The 16039-nt window shown below is 43.7% G+C and overlaps 1 protein-coding gene across 1 annotated transcript in view; it reads right to left on the minus strand.

Moving 5' to 3' along the window:
• Positions 1 to 299: 299 nt before the first annotated feature.
• The window catches only part of HSD17B2 (hydroxysteroid 17-beta dehydrogenase 2), a gene marked incomplete at both ends in the record, with an annotated part of 71932 nt that continues 56192 nt past the window's right edge, over positions 300 to 16039 (minus strand). Inside the window, 2 exons of the mRNA XM_082606958.1 lie at positions 300 to 661; positions 5158 to 5295. Of these exons, the coding sequence (XP_082463084.1) occupies positions 300 to 661; positions 5158 to 5295 (500 nt within the window). The remainder of the gene's footprint in view (positions 662 to 5157; positions 5296 to 16039) is intronic.

A 16039-nucleotide genomic window follows, 5' to 3' on the forward strand; every position in this document is an offset into this window, starting at 1 on the left:
TATGGCGTCAGTGGGTGTGTCATTTAGCTAATGTATTACAGTGAGCGTATAATGAGGCTGAAGTTCCACTGGAAGTTGAATCTTCTGCCATCTTGGGCTTAGTCTGTTCTAACCAGTTTTACGTCATATGCTCAACGTCTATGTCATTCTTTTCAAGTTTGTGCCCTGCCCCCTTCCCTTCTGTCTCACTATTCAACCAACAGAGTTCACAGGGGCTGCAAGGTAGGAAACCACAACTTTAATGGGAAGCTCGAGATTCCCTTTCATTCCAAGACTCTTAACATTTCCCACTGATTTGCCTACATGGCCTCATTCTTCCAGTTACGCATGCTTAACACTCTGGGCATGCTCTTTCCATGGCTGTGCATTTTTTTGCTAAAATAATCAAATATGCCAGTAGGGCTAAAGGAAACAAAGCAGAGCCACAGATAAGACATTTTCCCCGGTGCATAAAATGCAAAGGGGCTCTTAGCAGTGATGGCATGCTGGACATCCAGGAGCACTGGGGAGACGTCCATTACAGAGTAGGTTTGCAAGAACATGAGAAAATTGCGTTCCCTAAGGATATAATCCTGGCCGTAGTCCTCTTGCACGTCAGGGGTGAGGTGGTCCAGGATGTTTTTCTCCAGCTTGTCCCACATGTCACTCGTGCCTGTGATGTCTGAGATGCAAGAAAAAAAAGAGAGGCTCAGATGCTGGAAAGGCTAAAACAGGCATGTCCTACCCCTAATTGGGAAGAAGGCCCTTGTGAATTGGCTTCTGTTGGGAAGGACGTTCTCAAATGCCTTTTAAAGTATGTGCTTTATAATGGCACTTCTATTCTTTTAAACATACATACAGAACAGTGCACAGATGAATAGGTTTCCACAAACCGAATAGCTCATGTAACCAGCACCCAGACCAAGAAAAGGACAAACCAGCCTCGGCCACCTTCCCAGGAGCCACTGTCAGATGAATAGAGTAGAGTAGCTTTGCCTGACTTTAGATACATGCATACATGGATGCATGTATTGTGTAGTCAGTAGCTTTCCATTCTGTAAATATGCCATAAATTGTTTATCTATTATACTATGATGGGCGTTTGGGTTGTTTTCAATTTGAGGCTCTTACGAATAGTGCTGCCACAAACATTCTAGTACATATCTTTTTATGACTATTATATACAATATAAAATATAATGTATATAATATATATTATCTATACAATATGTATATACCTACATATATACATACACATATAATTTTTAAAAATATAGCAGTAATGCCTGCTTCTGTGTATAAAATTAAATATATAATGTTGGGAGTTCCCTGGTGGCCTAGTGGTTGGGATTCTGGGTTTCCACTGCCATGGCCTGGGTTCAATCGCTGGTCAGGGAAGTTCCCACAAGCCATGTGGCCAAAAAAAGGTTAAAAAAATATGTAATGTTGAGCATCATGCTATCATTTTTTTTTAAGTCTTTCTTGAATTTGTGACAGTGTTGCTTCTATTTTATGTTTTTGGTTTTTTGGCCCCAAGGTGTGTGGGATCCTAACTCCCTGACCAGGGATCAAACCCATACCCTACCCCTCCCATCCCCCCAACCCTGCCCCGGCACTGGAAGGTGAAGTCTTGACCACTGGACCACCAGGGAAGTCCCTCATGTTATCTATTTAATAAATATAATTTTAATTTCATTTTAAATAATACATTAAATTTTAACATAAATTATATGTGATTAAATATATAACCACATATTTAATATAGAAGTAAATTCTTGCTTATATAAAATCTAATAGTATCTATATATTTACTTTAAAATATAGTAGCAATGGCTGCTCATTATATAAATAATGAATAATAAGGAGATGCATATGTTTTTAAAATTAATCTCCTCTGAGGAAACTTACAGTATTGTGTGTCATTCTACACTCCCTCCTTGCTCATACAAATACATAGATATGTTTGGCTTTGGCTTAATTTTATTTTACCAGGAACACACAAAAAGGATCATACTATAAGTATTTTCCAGGAATTTGCTTTTTTGTTTGTTTGTGGGTTTTGATTTTTGTTTGTTTGCTTAGTAATGAATCACAGACCTGCCTCCTGGTCAATGGCTATAGTTTTAAACCAGAGCAGCAGAATTTTCCATTGAGCAGCTTTTAGTCACCATTTCTCTATCAAAGGACTTGCCAGTCGTTCCTAGGTTTCACCATTTCAGGGAACGCTGCCGTCACCAGCTTTGCACAATGTATCCTTTTGTTTTTCGGCGTGCACTTCTTTAGGCTACAGTCCCCAAAGGGTGGCTGTCTGGTCAAAAAACACATTCATTTTGAATTTTAATAGCTAGTGCCAGATTACTTTCCAGAAAGGTTGCAGCAACCCACACTCCCTCCCACAAAGTGTGTGATTGCTCAGGGATTGCTGTGGGGATGAATCTTTGCTAGCTTGGGTGACTCCTGGATACCAGGACTGCAGGGGAGCCTCACTATGAAATGTAAGCCAGTGAAATCCAATTATACTCATGGAAATGCAAAGGGAGTTTCAATCGCTCATTTCTCTTTATGAAGGCATGACCATACTCAAAGAAATGATTACCCTGACAGTTACTACTCCAGAGGCTTCTGCATCTTAAAAAACATGTTTGCATGGACTATTGTTCCTCCAGCTACTTCTGCCCCAGTCTCTACTCTCACAGGGGATTCCTTTTCCTCTCGACTTCCTCCCTCTTTAAACACCTCATGGACTTTCTAATCACTCTTGTGCCTACCCTGTCCAAAATCCCCAAAACTCTCTTTACTGATGACAAGACACCACCCTTTTGTCAGCCTTCATCTGCCAGTTTTGACACACATTTGCCCATCCGCTGCCACTTCGGGGCTACACACAATAAAACTGTCAAGATGACATGGATCCAAATCCCATCTCTGCCTCATATCAGCACTGTGGCTTGAGAAATTCCTTAACTTCTCTGAGCCTCGGTTTTCTACCCATAAGATGGGAATATTATAATGCCTACCTCATAGGTGAGGATAAAGTGAGATTGTACACAGAAAGTCTTAAAATCTGCGAAGCGTGCAATATGCTTGAGCTAGTTTTTATTGCAGGGTACCCAAAAAATCTGATATGTTTCCCTGAATGTCTTCAGGAGCTCTTTGTGTCCCTAAAGATTCCTTTCCTCATCCCCCACTTCAAATGTCATTCTCCAAACTTAAGTCCTCAGCCCTCCACCATCTGGCCTCTCGCCTTTAGAGAGACCGTCAAATATCAGCTTTAAACTGAGGACATCCTGATATAAAAGAAAGAACCAGGCTCTGCACCTAGGGATCTGGTTTCAAATTCCCCACCATCGTGGTGTCACAGATGTCCATGCTGAGCTATATATTACCCATCCTACTTCAGTGTCCTCACCTGATGAATGATGTCAATTAAACCTACTCCTCAGGGCTGTGATGCAGATTAAGACATATATGGAAAGGATGGGAGTAAAATTGGAATGATAATTAAGGAAACAATTTGGAATTATCCAATGAAGTTGAAGATAATTAAAATCTATGATCCAGTCATCCCATTCCTGGGTATATGTCATAGGAAAAATCACACACACATACGCCACAGTAGGTGTGCCAGAAGGTCCACAGCTGAATTGTTCACAGTTGTCCAAAAGTGACCCAAATATCCCATCGATAGTAGAAAAATTGTGGCATATTCACAGAATACTAGCAATGAAAATGAATGAACTACAGCTACACACAATATAAATGAATTGTGAAAACATAATGTTTGGTGAAAGAAGCCAGACGCAAAAAAATACATACACATTGATTCCATTTAAAGTTCAAAAACCAGTAAAGCCAAACTATTGTTTGGGGATGCATGTATGCATGGAACATTGTCAAGAACAGCAAATAAATGAATGTTACAAAAAGTATGACAGGTTACCTGTTGCAGGGAGGAGAGGGCTAAAACTGGAGAGGACCATGTGAGGGCTTCTGAGAGCTGGCAATGTTTTATTTTTTGATCTGGATGTTAAGTACATGAATTTTTATAATATTGATAATTTATTAAACTATGTGTGTATATGATATATTTCTCAATTTTAAAAATAAGATCAACAATATCAGGAAAGAATGTAAGGAAAATGGCTAGTGCCTGGTAAGAACGGCTGCCCAAAATGCTAGCTATGACAATTTCAGTGAGTCCTTGAAACTGTAACTTAACTGCAGGGTTGTTCTCTGGTCCAAAGGGAATCTTGCATCTGTGTGTTGGAAGTCTTCGTTGGCTGTGTCACCAAACTCTCAATCCTCCTGCCCGGTTCAGATTCAAATTCACCATTCTCCCCTTCCACTAGCTGTCAGGCAGCTTTTTGTGCTCTGTCTCTCAGGCTGCCATATTCGGCATCATCTTTGACCCACCCTCCTTCCCCGTCAACTCCCCTCAACTCTCCTACCTGCCCAGGGAGTCCCCAAGTTGGAAACCCCTCTCAAGACTTCACCTTCCCTCCATTCCTACTGCCCTGGTCCCGCCTCTCAACCTGAGTGGCCCAGGTCTCTTTCCCTTGGTTTTCTTCCCAGATGAGCCCTTTCACCGAGTCTTCGTGCTCCTCCTGGACAACTCTGGGAGATCCTGGCTGCTAAATGCTTCAAGACAAAGTTCTGCTTTTCTTTTAGATTTTTATCTGGTGCATTTGGGTTAATATTCAGACCTCTAGGGTTTGTTCTATAGTGTGTTAGGCATCCCTCCCAGTGTGTGGTCTTTTATTAGGTATGCTCTTTTACATCTTCATTTAGATCACCAATTACTTGGTTGATGACCCAGAACTAAGGACTGAGCCATGGGGGTTGTCTACATCTGCTCAGAGTCCAGAAATTCAGGGAGCGGAGAGGAGAGGATGGCCATCTCCTCCCGGGATAGAAGGATATGGGTCATGTCCTTCAGAGGGGAGGAGGTTGTGTTTGAAAAATACATAACATCAAAACTTAATTCCTTGGTGAAAGGAGGCAGGGGAGCAACCGTACATTGCAAAACCTGGCACCTGCCCCTCTATGCTTAGAAGGCCACCCATCCCAACCCCTCTTTGGTCCACCACTGAGGGGTTTGGCTTGAACTCTGTCAAAACAAAGGACCTTCAGCATCCCTTCCAGAATGAATATTGCAGGGCTCTTGGGCTCAGACACCTACTTGTTCGGAAGCCTCCAGGCTGGATGACAGAGACTTTAACTCCCCATTTGGATAGCTCTTGTCTCATGACTGCTGAAAACATGGTCAGAGCTGCCTTGGATGAGCTATAGGCTGCCATCTTCTCCATTGGAACCCCTCCTATGGGAATAATGGGAGAAAAAAAAATCAGGTCTGATATTTTCATTTGTTCATCCACTAAGTATTTAGATGGCACCTACTTCATGCCAGGAACTGGTATCAGTGGTGACTAAGGCAGAGAAAGGAAGACAAAGGCCCTCTGTATGCAGGTGAACGCATATTCTTGGTCACTCATTGTCTGGCTTCCTTTGCTTTTGCTTTCCATGCCTACTTCATCACAGCTGGTCCAATGGCAAACCAAGTATAAGGCTCAATCTCTCCCAGCTTCTAAGCTAAATGTGATTTAGGTGGGATAAAGAGCATCTGCCCCAGCCTCTGACCTTCCAGTTTGGCCAACCTACATTCTGAGATTCTGGGTGGACATATCTTTGGGGAAGTGGGGGCAGAGTGGGCACTGTTCTCTCCATTACAGAACTTATAGTTGAACAAATTGGGTTTAATACTTGTTGCAACAAGGAGTAACACGTGCCATAGGGAACCGTGGAGCATCTCTGTAAGAGGGTATGAGCAGTCAGAATGGCTGTCATCAAAAAGTCTATAAGTAAGAAATGCTGGAGAGAGTGTGGCAAAAAGGGAACCCTATTACACTGTTGATGGGAATGTAAATTGGTGCAGCCACTATAGAAAACAGTATGGAGATTACTTTAAAAACTAAAAAAAGAGCTACCATACGATCCAGGTATCCCACTCCTGCATATGTATCCAGAAAAGATGAAAACTCTACTTTGAAAAGATACATCATACACCCCAATGTTCATAGTAACACTATTTACAATAGCCAAGACATGGAAACAACCCAAGTGCCCATCAACAGACAGTTGGCTTAAGAAGCTGTGGTATATACATATACCATATATATGAAATGGAATAGTACTCAGCCATAAAAAATAATGAAATATTGCCATTTGCAGCAGTATGGATGGACCTGAGACTATTAGTGAAGTAAGTCAGACAAAGACAAAATTATATATCACTTAGAGGTGGGATCTAAAAAATACTACAAATGAATCGATATACAAAACAGAAACAGACTCACAGACATAGAAAACAAACTTATGATTATCAAAGGGGAAAGCAGGGGGAGAATAAATTAGAAGTTTGGGATTAACAGTTACAAGCTACTATACATAAACTAGATAAGCAACAAGGGTTTATTGTATAGCACAGAGAACTATATTCAATATCTTGTAATAACCTATAATGAAAAATAATCTGAAATATATATATGAATTACTTTGCTGTATACCTGAAACTAACACAATATTGTAAATCAACTAAACTTAAAAAAAAAAAAACTCAGTAGACAAATTAGATGGTAGTTCAAACACAGTTGAGAATTTGTTACCTAAAAGCTATATCTGAGGAAATCACTAGGGATACAGAGAAAGTGGAAAATAGGAAAGAGAGGTATGGTAGGCAGAATAATGGTCCCTCAGGGGCTTCCCTGGTGGTGCAGTGGTTGAGAGTCTGCCTGCCAATGCAGGGGACATGGGTTCGAGCCCTGGTCTGGGAAGATCCCGCATGCCGCGGAGCGGCTGGCCCCGTGAGCCACAATTGCTGAGCCTGCGCGTCTGGAGCCTGTGCTCCGCAACAAGAGAGGCCGCGATAATGAGAGGCCCGCGCACCGTGATGAGGAGTGGCCCCCACTTGCCGCAACTAGAGAAAGCCCTCGCACAGAAACGAAGACCCAACGCAGCCATAAATAAATAAATAAAAAATTAAAAAAAAAAAAAAAAGAATAATGGTCCCTCAAAGATGTCCAGAGATGTCTCTGGAACATATGAATATGTTAGATTATATGGAAAAGGGGGAACTGAGGTTGCTAATCAACCTTGAGATCATGAGCTTAGCCTGGATTATCCAGGTGGGCCCAATGTAATCACAAGGGTCCTTATAAGTGAAAGAGAGGAGAGAACGGCATTGGAATGAGAGAGATGGCCCGATGTTGCTGCTTTAAAGACAGAGAAATGGGACCATGAACCAAGAATGCAGACAGCCTCTAGAACCTAGAAAAGACAAGGAAATGGATTTGCTCGTAGAGCCTCCAGAAGGAATTCAGCCCTGCCAAAACACTGGTTTTAGCCCAGTGAGACTCATTTCAGACTTCTGGCCTGTAGAACTGTAAAATAATAAATTGGGGGTTAAAAAAAAGAGGGTGGGGCTTCCCTGGTGGTGCAGCGGTTGAGAGTCCACCTGCCGATGCAGGGGACACTGGTTCGTGCCCCAGTCCGGGAAGATCCCACATGCCATGGAGCAGCTGGGCCTGTGAGTCATGGCCGCTGAGCCTGCGCATCCGGAGCCTGTGCTCCGCAACGGGAGAGGCCACAGCAGTGAGAGGCCCGCATACCGCAAAAAAAAAAAAAAAAAAAAAAAAAGAGGAAGGACTTATTCTAGGGCTGGGGGCAGATGCTCTTTATTCCACTTGAATCACATTTCTTTTAGAAGCTGAGAGAGATTGAGCCTTAAACTGCGTCTCTCATTGGACCAGCTGTGAGGGATGAGCTATGGAAGGCAGAAGCAAAGGAAGCCAGAAAAGTGGTGTGACCTTACTTGGAATAAGGTTCTCTGCAGATGTAATTAAGGTACAAATCTCAAGATGAGACCATCCTGGATTAGGATGGGTCCTAAATCCAATGATGGCTGTCCTTGTAAGAGACAGAGAAAGAGAAGACACAGAGAAACAAGGGAGCAGACCATGTCAAGATGGAGACAGAGACTTGAGCGATGCTGCCACAAGCCTAGGAATGCCTGGGGCTACAGAAGCTGGGACAGGCAAGGAGGCGTTCTCCCTTACAGCCTTCAGAGCGAGGTGGCCCTGCCAGCACTTTGATTTCAGAACTTCTGACCACCAGAACTGTGACAGTATAGATTCCTGTTGTTTTAAGCCACTAATTTGTTACGGCAGCCCTAGGAAATGAATACGGGTGTGTTCCTGGTGTCCTTTCACTGGAAGACACGAGATTATGAAGGGGTTCAGAGCACTCAGGAGACCTCATGGGGAACCCAGGATGACTGAGCCCATGACATTAAGGGTCCCAGGTTTGGCAAAGATTTCCCTGGTCAAAGAAGCATCCACTGGCTGAATTGATAAATAAACTGTGATACAGCCGTACAATGGAATACAACTCAGCCATTAGAAGGAATGAACTTGATACACACAACAGCATGGATGAGTCTCAAAATAATCATGGTGAAAGAAAGAGCCGGACAAAAAAACAGTATGTATTTTATGATTCCATTTATTTATAGTTCTAGAAAATGCAAACAAATCTATAGTGATAGAATGGATCAGTGGTTACCTGCTGGGGGGCCAGGGTATGTGTTAGAATGGGGGACAAGGAAGTCTGGGGAATGAAGGTCATGTTCACTATCTTGATTGTGGTGATGGATTCCTAGGTACATATCTATGGACCTTGAGGGCATTATGCTAAGTAAAGTAAGTCAGACAGACAAAGACAAATACCATGGGTTCTCCCTTATATGTGGAATCTTTAAAAAAAACTACAGGGCTTCCCTGGTGGCGCAGTGGTTGAGAGTCCTCCTGCCGATGCAGGGGACGCGGGTTCGTGCCCCGGTCTGGGAGGATCCCACATGCCGCGGAGCGGCTGGGCCTGTGAGCCATGGCCGCTGAGCCTGCGCGTCCGGAGCCTGTGCTCCGCAGCGGGAGAGGCCACAGCAGTGAGAGGCCCACGTACCGCAAAAAAAAAAAAAAAAAAACACTACAAAAAACGCTAACTCATGGATACAGAGAACAGATTGGTGATTACCAGAGGTGAGGGGTGGGGTGCTGGGGAAATGCATGAAGGAGGTCAAAAGGTACAAACTTCCAGTTATAACATAAATACATTCTGAGGATGTAATGTGCAACATACTGACTATAGTTAACAATACTGTGTTGTATATTTGAAAGCTGGTAACAGTAAATTTTTTTTTATAAATTTATTTATTTATATTTTTTATTTTTGACTGTTGGGTCTTTGTTGCTGCACATGGGCTTTCTCTAGTTGCGGCGAGCGGGGGCTGCTCTTTATTGTGGTGCGCGGGCTTCTCATTGCGGTGGCTTCTCTTGCTGAGGAGCATGGGCTCTAGGTGCATGGGCTTCAGTATTTGTGGCTTGTGGGCTCTAGAGCCAGGCTCAGTAGTTGTGGTGCTCGGGCTTAGTTGCTCCATTGCATGTGGGATCTTCCCGGACCAGGGCTCAAATCCCGTGTCCCCTGCATTGGCAGGCAGATTCTTAACCACTGTGCCACCAGGGAAGTCCAAGAGAGTAAATCTTAAAAGCTCTTATCCCAAGAAAAAAAATTGTAACTGTGAGGTGATGGATGTTAACTAACCTTATTGTGGTAATCATTTCGCAGCGTATACATATAGCAAATCATGTGGTACACCTGAAACTAATACAATGTTATATGCCAATTATAGCCCAATAAAACTGGGGGAAGGGAATATAGGCATTGAAGTAGAGATACCTAGCATAGCTAATGTCAATTATCATCATTATTCTTACATGATTATTAAAGCTTTGGTCTGGGACTTCCCTGGCGGTCCAATGCAGTGGGCACGGGTTTCATCCCTAGTGGGGGAACTAAGATCTCACATGCCGCGTGCGGTATGGCCAAAGTGGAAAAAAAAAAAAATTTGGTCTGGCTCACATAACTTCCGTTTGAGAAAAACTATCCTTACCTCCCTGTCTTTGTAGGAGGGCTGTCAGTCAATGGTTCTGTCCTCATTCAGAGAGGCAGCCTGACCGATCATAATACCCCACCCCCTGGACCCGGAGATTGGTTTGGGGCTGGGCACGTGACCTCAGCTGAGCCAGAGTCCTGATCTAGATCGTGGAAGGGAGATGCTTTCATGGTTTATTCCTGGCTACTTAAGTGTGATAATGGTGCAACACCGGCACTCCCAGGGGCCATTTCTGCCCCCACACAGGAGAAGAGAAGCAAAGGGACGCAGAGGAGCGAGAAGGGAGTTGAGAAAGCTGGAGGTAGGGGTTGAGGACGGAAACGGGGAGTGGAGGTGGGGGAGGGTTACGATGGCTCGAAACTTGGCTGCAAACAGTCGGTGAGCTAATCAACTCCTCCCTTCTTTAAGTCAGCCTGAGGTTTGGGCCTGTCACTTAAAAGGAAGAGTCCTGAGGCTTAACTGGTGAAATTTCAGTATAGTATCTGGCATCAAACATTCAGCTCTGGTTCCCAGCTTGTCACGTAGGACCAGCTGATTCTTATTTAAGTGATTTGTAGTTTCACCAAATCTTAAGAGTTCAAAATCCAATTCCTTCCTTTGACTGGGGAGAAGGGCCAAAGAAGTTAAAGCAACTTGTTCAAAGTTTTAACCCAGTCTGTGTGGTTAGACTATTCTCATTTCTCCACCGTTTTTAGAGGTGAGGTGAGCTTGGCCAGTTGGAAGGAAGGTTAGCAGAGGGCAGCAGTTAAAGAGCCAGCTCTGAAGCCAACACTGCCTGTGTTCAAATCCCAGCTCTGCCATTGATTAGGAAAAGCAGTTAAAGTTAGGAAAACCAGTTTATGTTTATGTGCCTGTCTTTTAATCTGTAAATTAAGAATAATGATAATACATGTATCACAGGGTTGTTGTGAAAGTTAAGTGAATTAATATATTAGAACAGTGTTTGACACAAAGTAAGCTCCCTATCAGACCTTCCTATTATTTGCCAAGGCACTGGGATTTTTAAAAGCTCCCCCAGGTGATTCCAACAGGCAGACAGGGTTGTTAAACACTTCTAGAGAACATCTATGATTTTTTTCCATTTATTTCTGTCCTCTGGACATGTAAATATGAATACAGCTTGGGCTCTGGAAAAACTGAGATCTCTGTTTTGGTTGTGGAAGTTGTGATCTCAGACGTTGGATAGTGACCTGGCAGTGCTGTTGGATCCTTGATCCAAGCCTCACAGATGTGGGGCATCAGGTACGCTGTGTTTCAAGAGACTGAAATTAAAAGAGACTTTCTAGTGCTATGCTGGAAGAAAGTTTGTTCGTTTATATGTTTGGTTTTGCTTGTTTGTTTTTGAGCTACATATGCCTTGGTCAAAATGTATTTCCTTTAAATTATGTTGAGTGAAAGCTGGTGTCAAAAGGTTGCATACTGTATGATTCCATTTATATAATATTCTTGAAAGAAAATTACAGAGATGGAGAACAGATTCGTGGTTGCCAGGAGTTGGGGATGGGGTGAGTGTGTGGATGTGGCCATAAAAGGGGTATCTCAGGATCGTTATGGTGCTGGAACCATTCTGTATTTGATTGTGTTCATAGTTACAGGAAGCTATACATAGGATAAAACTGCACAGACCTATAAACACACACATAAATGGGTGCAGATATAACTGGTGAAATCTGAATAAGTTCTGTGCATGGTACCAATGGCGTTGACATCGTACTGTAGTTATGTAAAATGTTATCATTAGGGGAGTCTGGATGAAGGGCAAACAGGACTTCCCTGTACATTTCCTTGCAGCTTCCTGTGAGTCTATAATTATTTCCAAATAAAAAGTTTAAAAACGCATACTCCCTTTAAGACACGCTTAGGTGGCTTCCCTGGTGGTGCAGTGGTTAAGAATCCTCCTGCCAATGCAGGGGACATGGGTTCGAGCCCTGGTCCAGGAAGATCCCACATGCCACGGAGCAACTAAGCCCGTGAGCCACAACTACTGAGCTCGCGCATCTAGAGCCTGTGCTCCGCAACAAGAGAAGCCACCGCAATGAGATGCCTATGCACTGCCAGGAAGAGTCGCCCCCACTCGCCGCAACTAGAGAAAGCCCGCATGCAGCACCAAAGGCCCAACGCAACCAAATTTTTTTAAAAAGAAACATTAAAATTAAAAAAAAAGACACGCTTAGGTCAGGAGAACTGCCTAGCTCCCATGTAGGTCTTTGGCCATACCAAGGTCATAAGGTCTCCTAACATTTTGGTAAATAAAACTAAAAAATTAAGTTTATTGAAGTTTGGCATGGGAGGCCCAAAAATTAAGGCCTGGCTAATTTGAAATGTTAAAACATGAGAGAAGCGCCCTAAGCAAGCTAGAGCTTTTGAAACATTTTCTGCCAAGGCCTCAACCAAATTTAAAGTGACAATATACTTCTTCCTCACTCCATTCCACGTTCACCCCCATCACTGATGGACATGGCTAATGCAAAGGCAAAACTTTGCCCTTAGAGCAGTACTCGCTTAGGAGGTACCAAAGCTGAATGCTGGGGTTCCCTCCAATAGATTCTAAGTAGCCAGTGCTGGTAAATGGCTCAGAATATGGGGTGACCTTGTTATTCAGCGACTTAATGGAACACCCAGTCAACAATGGGACGTGTTTTAACCAACCACGTACAGACCTATGGACTCTTTCCATCCTTCATAACTGCAAATCACCTAGCCCTACTTGGTGTAGCTACCGTGAAGGCAGCATCCCCGCCTCTTCTAGAACATACCAGTCCCCCCTACCCAGCTTTTCTGCCTCGGGGAACTACTCAGTGAATCTGTTCCCTGGCAAGAATAAACTCAGCATTCATGTTTCTGATCACTCTGGTGGTCCTTGTCTTTCTGGTGGTCCTTGTTTTGACCTTATGGCATACTGTTGGCTGTGGCTAACACGGAGGGAAACTTGAAGTTACAATCCTGGAGCTTACAGAATTGTGAGGCCTTTTCCCCACAGCCCCCTCAGGGGGCTCGGTCCTGGTCTTTGCCTGACTCCTTTGGTGTGGCATAAGCAACAAATTAGTAACATTTCCCAAGGTTCTAGCATTCAAATGTTCTTGATGTCCTCTGAGGTAACACAGGGCCTCAAGACACTCCTCCTAGCCATAATGATCAGCACCTACCAGGAGATCCTCTTGTTCCTGACCTAAAGCTAACATATGACCATATAGGAATTATGGGGAAAAAAGGGCTTTCCAAGCGAGTGCTCTATTAACAGGGCAGAAATATTGCAGCTTTTCAGCCTGAGGCTGTATAGGTAAGGTGTGATTTTTTGATTTATAATAAATATGTATTTGGTCATGGTTGCTGTTTCTGGCACAGGACTTCTAAAACCCTGGGAATTTCCTAAGTGATGAGAGTGGCAAAGGTTAATGAGGACTTTTGTTATGTTAATGACAACGAGAACCTCTCCTAAGGGTGGGCGGAGGGCTGGTTGCAAGTGGATCCAATTTTGTGATTAGAGGGTCGGAACTTTCAGTCCTACCCCAACCCCGGGGAGGGGAGAAAGATTGAGACCAATCACCAATGGCTAATGACTTAGTCAATCACATGCTATAAGGAAGCTTCCATAAAAACCCCAAAGGAGGGGGTTGGGAGAGCTTCCAGGTTGGTGAGCAGGGAGATTCGGCGAGAGTAGCGAGTTCCGAGAGCGTGGAAGCATCACACCTTTTCCCTGTGCCTTGCCCTGTGTATCTCTTCATCTGGCTGTTGATTTGTATCCTTTAATATCCTTTGTAATAAACCAGTGAGTAATCCGGCGAGTAAGCAGGTTTCCTGAGTTCTGTGAGCTGCTCTAGCAAATTAATCGAACCCAAGGAAGGGGTAGTTGGTACCTCTGATCTATAGCGAATCGGTCAGAAGCACAGGTGATAACCTGAGCTTGCCACTGGCATCCAAAGTGGGGATGGTGGGCAGTCTTGTAGGACTGAGCCCTAACCTGTGGGATCTGATGCTATCTCCAGGTAGAGAGCTTCAGAATTGAGTTGAATTGTAGGACACCCTGCTGGTATCTGAGCATTGCTTGTTGGTGTTGGGGAAACTCCTCTCTCCAATATGGAACCAGGTGCAGGACACTTTTATAGGGGTACCAGGGTCCCATGCCCACAGCAGCTTTCTCATTTTCTAATATCTTCGCAAGCCAGAACACCCATGACCTTGTCTCAGGAGAAAGTAATGAGGGCTCCCAGCTGGTTTCTGCCTCCTCCAAGGTCAACTGGACTCAACTCAAGTAACAAAGTCCAAGGAATTCCCTGGCGGTCCAGTGGTTAGGACTCCGAGCTTTCCCTGCCGAGGGCCCGGGTTCAATCCCTGATCGTGGAACTAAGATCCCACAAGCCATGCATCGCGGCCAAAAAAAAAAAGAAAACAAAAGTAACCACCACCTGGTGGTCAGGTGGTTAAGCTTCCACGCTTCCACTGCAGGGGGTGTGGGTTTGATCCCTGGTTGGGGAAGTTCCACATGCTGCATGGTGCAGCCAAAAAAAAAAAAAAAAAACCTTTAGGCATGGTTAGCAGAAAGTGGAGACTAATAGCATCTGGTTGTTCCCTTGTAATTTGACAATCTCTGGGGATTCGACAACTGTTTGGTATCAAAATCAATGTCTGGGACCTCGTTCAAAGTGTGATTGAGAAGCAGCAGCAGCTGGGAATCTGTTAGAAGTGCAAGCCCTCAGGTCTCACTCCAGACCCACTGAATCAGAAATTCTGGGGGTGGGGCAGAATTTTTTTCTTATTGTGGTAAATACATAAAACGTAAAATTCGCCATTTAACCCTTTTAAGGTATACAATTCAGTGGCTTTTAGCACGTTTACAATGTTGTACAACCGATAGCACTGTCTGGTCCTGTATTTTCAATGCCCCAAAAGGAACCCCCATACCCTAGCCCCTGACAACCACTAATATGCTTTCTGTCTCTATGGGTTTGCCTGTTTTGGACAGTTCACATAAATAGGAGTGTCCCAAGATATGGCCTTTTGTGTCTGGCTTCTGTCACTTAGCACAATCTTTTCAAGATTCACCCTTCAGAGTATCAGTGCCTCATTCCTTTTTATGGATTAATAATATTCCATTGGATGGATAGACCACATTTTGTTTATTAATTCATCAGTTGATGGACATTTGGGTTGTTTCCATCTCTGGCTATTATAAATAATGCTATGAATACCTATGTACAAGTGTTTGTTGGAGCACCTGTTTTCTGTTCTCTTGAGTGTACACTTAGGAGTAGAATTGCTGAGTCGTAACTCTGTGTTTAATTTATTGAGGAACTGCCAAGTGTTTTCCACAGAGGCTGCACCATTTTACGTTCCCACCAGCAACTCAGGAGAGTTCCAGTTTCTCCAGACCTTTGCCATCAAGTGCTGTTTTCTGGTTTTTTGATTATAGCCATCCTAGTGGGTGTGAAATATTATCTCATTGAAGTTTTGATTTCCTGCAGTCATTATTAAGTAGCCCTCCTGGTGTATCAGATGCATCTGAAGTTTGAAAAAATTGTCCAGGGACCAGTAGCAGTCACTTAGGAACTAGTTATAGAAATGCAGAATCTTGGGCCCCCCTCAGACCAACTCAGTCAAATTCTGCATTTTAACAAGACCCCCAGCTGATCACTATACACATTAATGTTTGAAGCACTGGTGTAAGAGGCAGCCCTAAATTGCTTACACTTCCTAATCATTGCTTAAATGTACTAGCGTTAGGGTCTGTGTTTTTTTTTGCCCTCCCCCCCGCCGTCCCCGTTTCCCTGGTGTGTTCTTGCTTGGTAATCTGGAAAAGTGAGAGGAACACAGAATTTGGAGTTAAATAGACCCAGTTACCAGCACTGACTTCATTGCTTACCAGCTGGATGATCCTGGGCTAGAGTGTGCTTGATCTAAAAAGGAATCAATATCTGCATCCTGTACATGTTAGAACTGAGTGACTTCAGGCGTGTAAGCATCTAATTCAACTCAGCATGAAGACGTTCACTCCATCTTGCTCTCCCCTCTCCCCCTTACCCTACGCTAAGCCCTGGCTAGCGCGAGAGTTTTAAGGAAA

Source organism: Mesoplodon mirus, assembly GCF_964341445.2.
Source record: "Mesoplodon mirus genome assembly, chromosome: 19".
Classification (NCBI taxonomy): Eukaryota; Metazoa; Chordata; class Mammalia; order Artiodactyla; family Ziphiidae; genus Mesoplodon; species Mesoplodon mirus.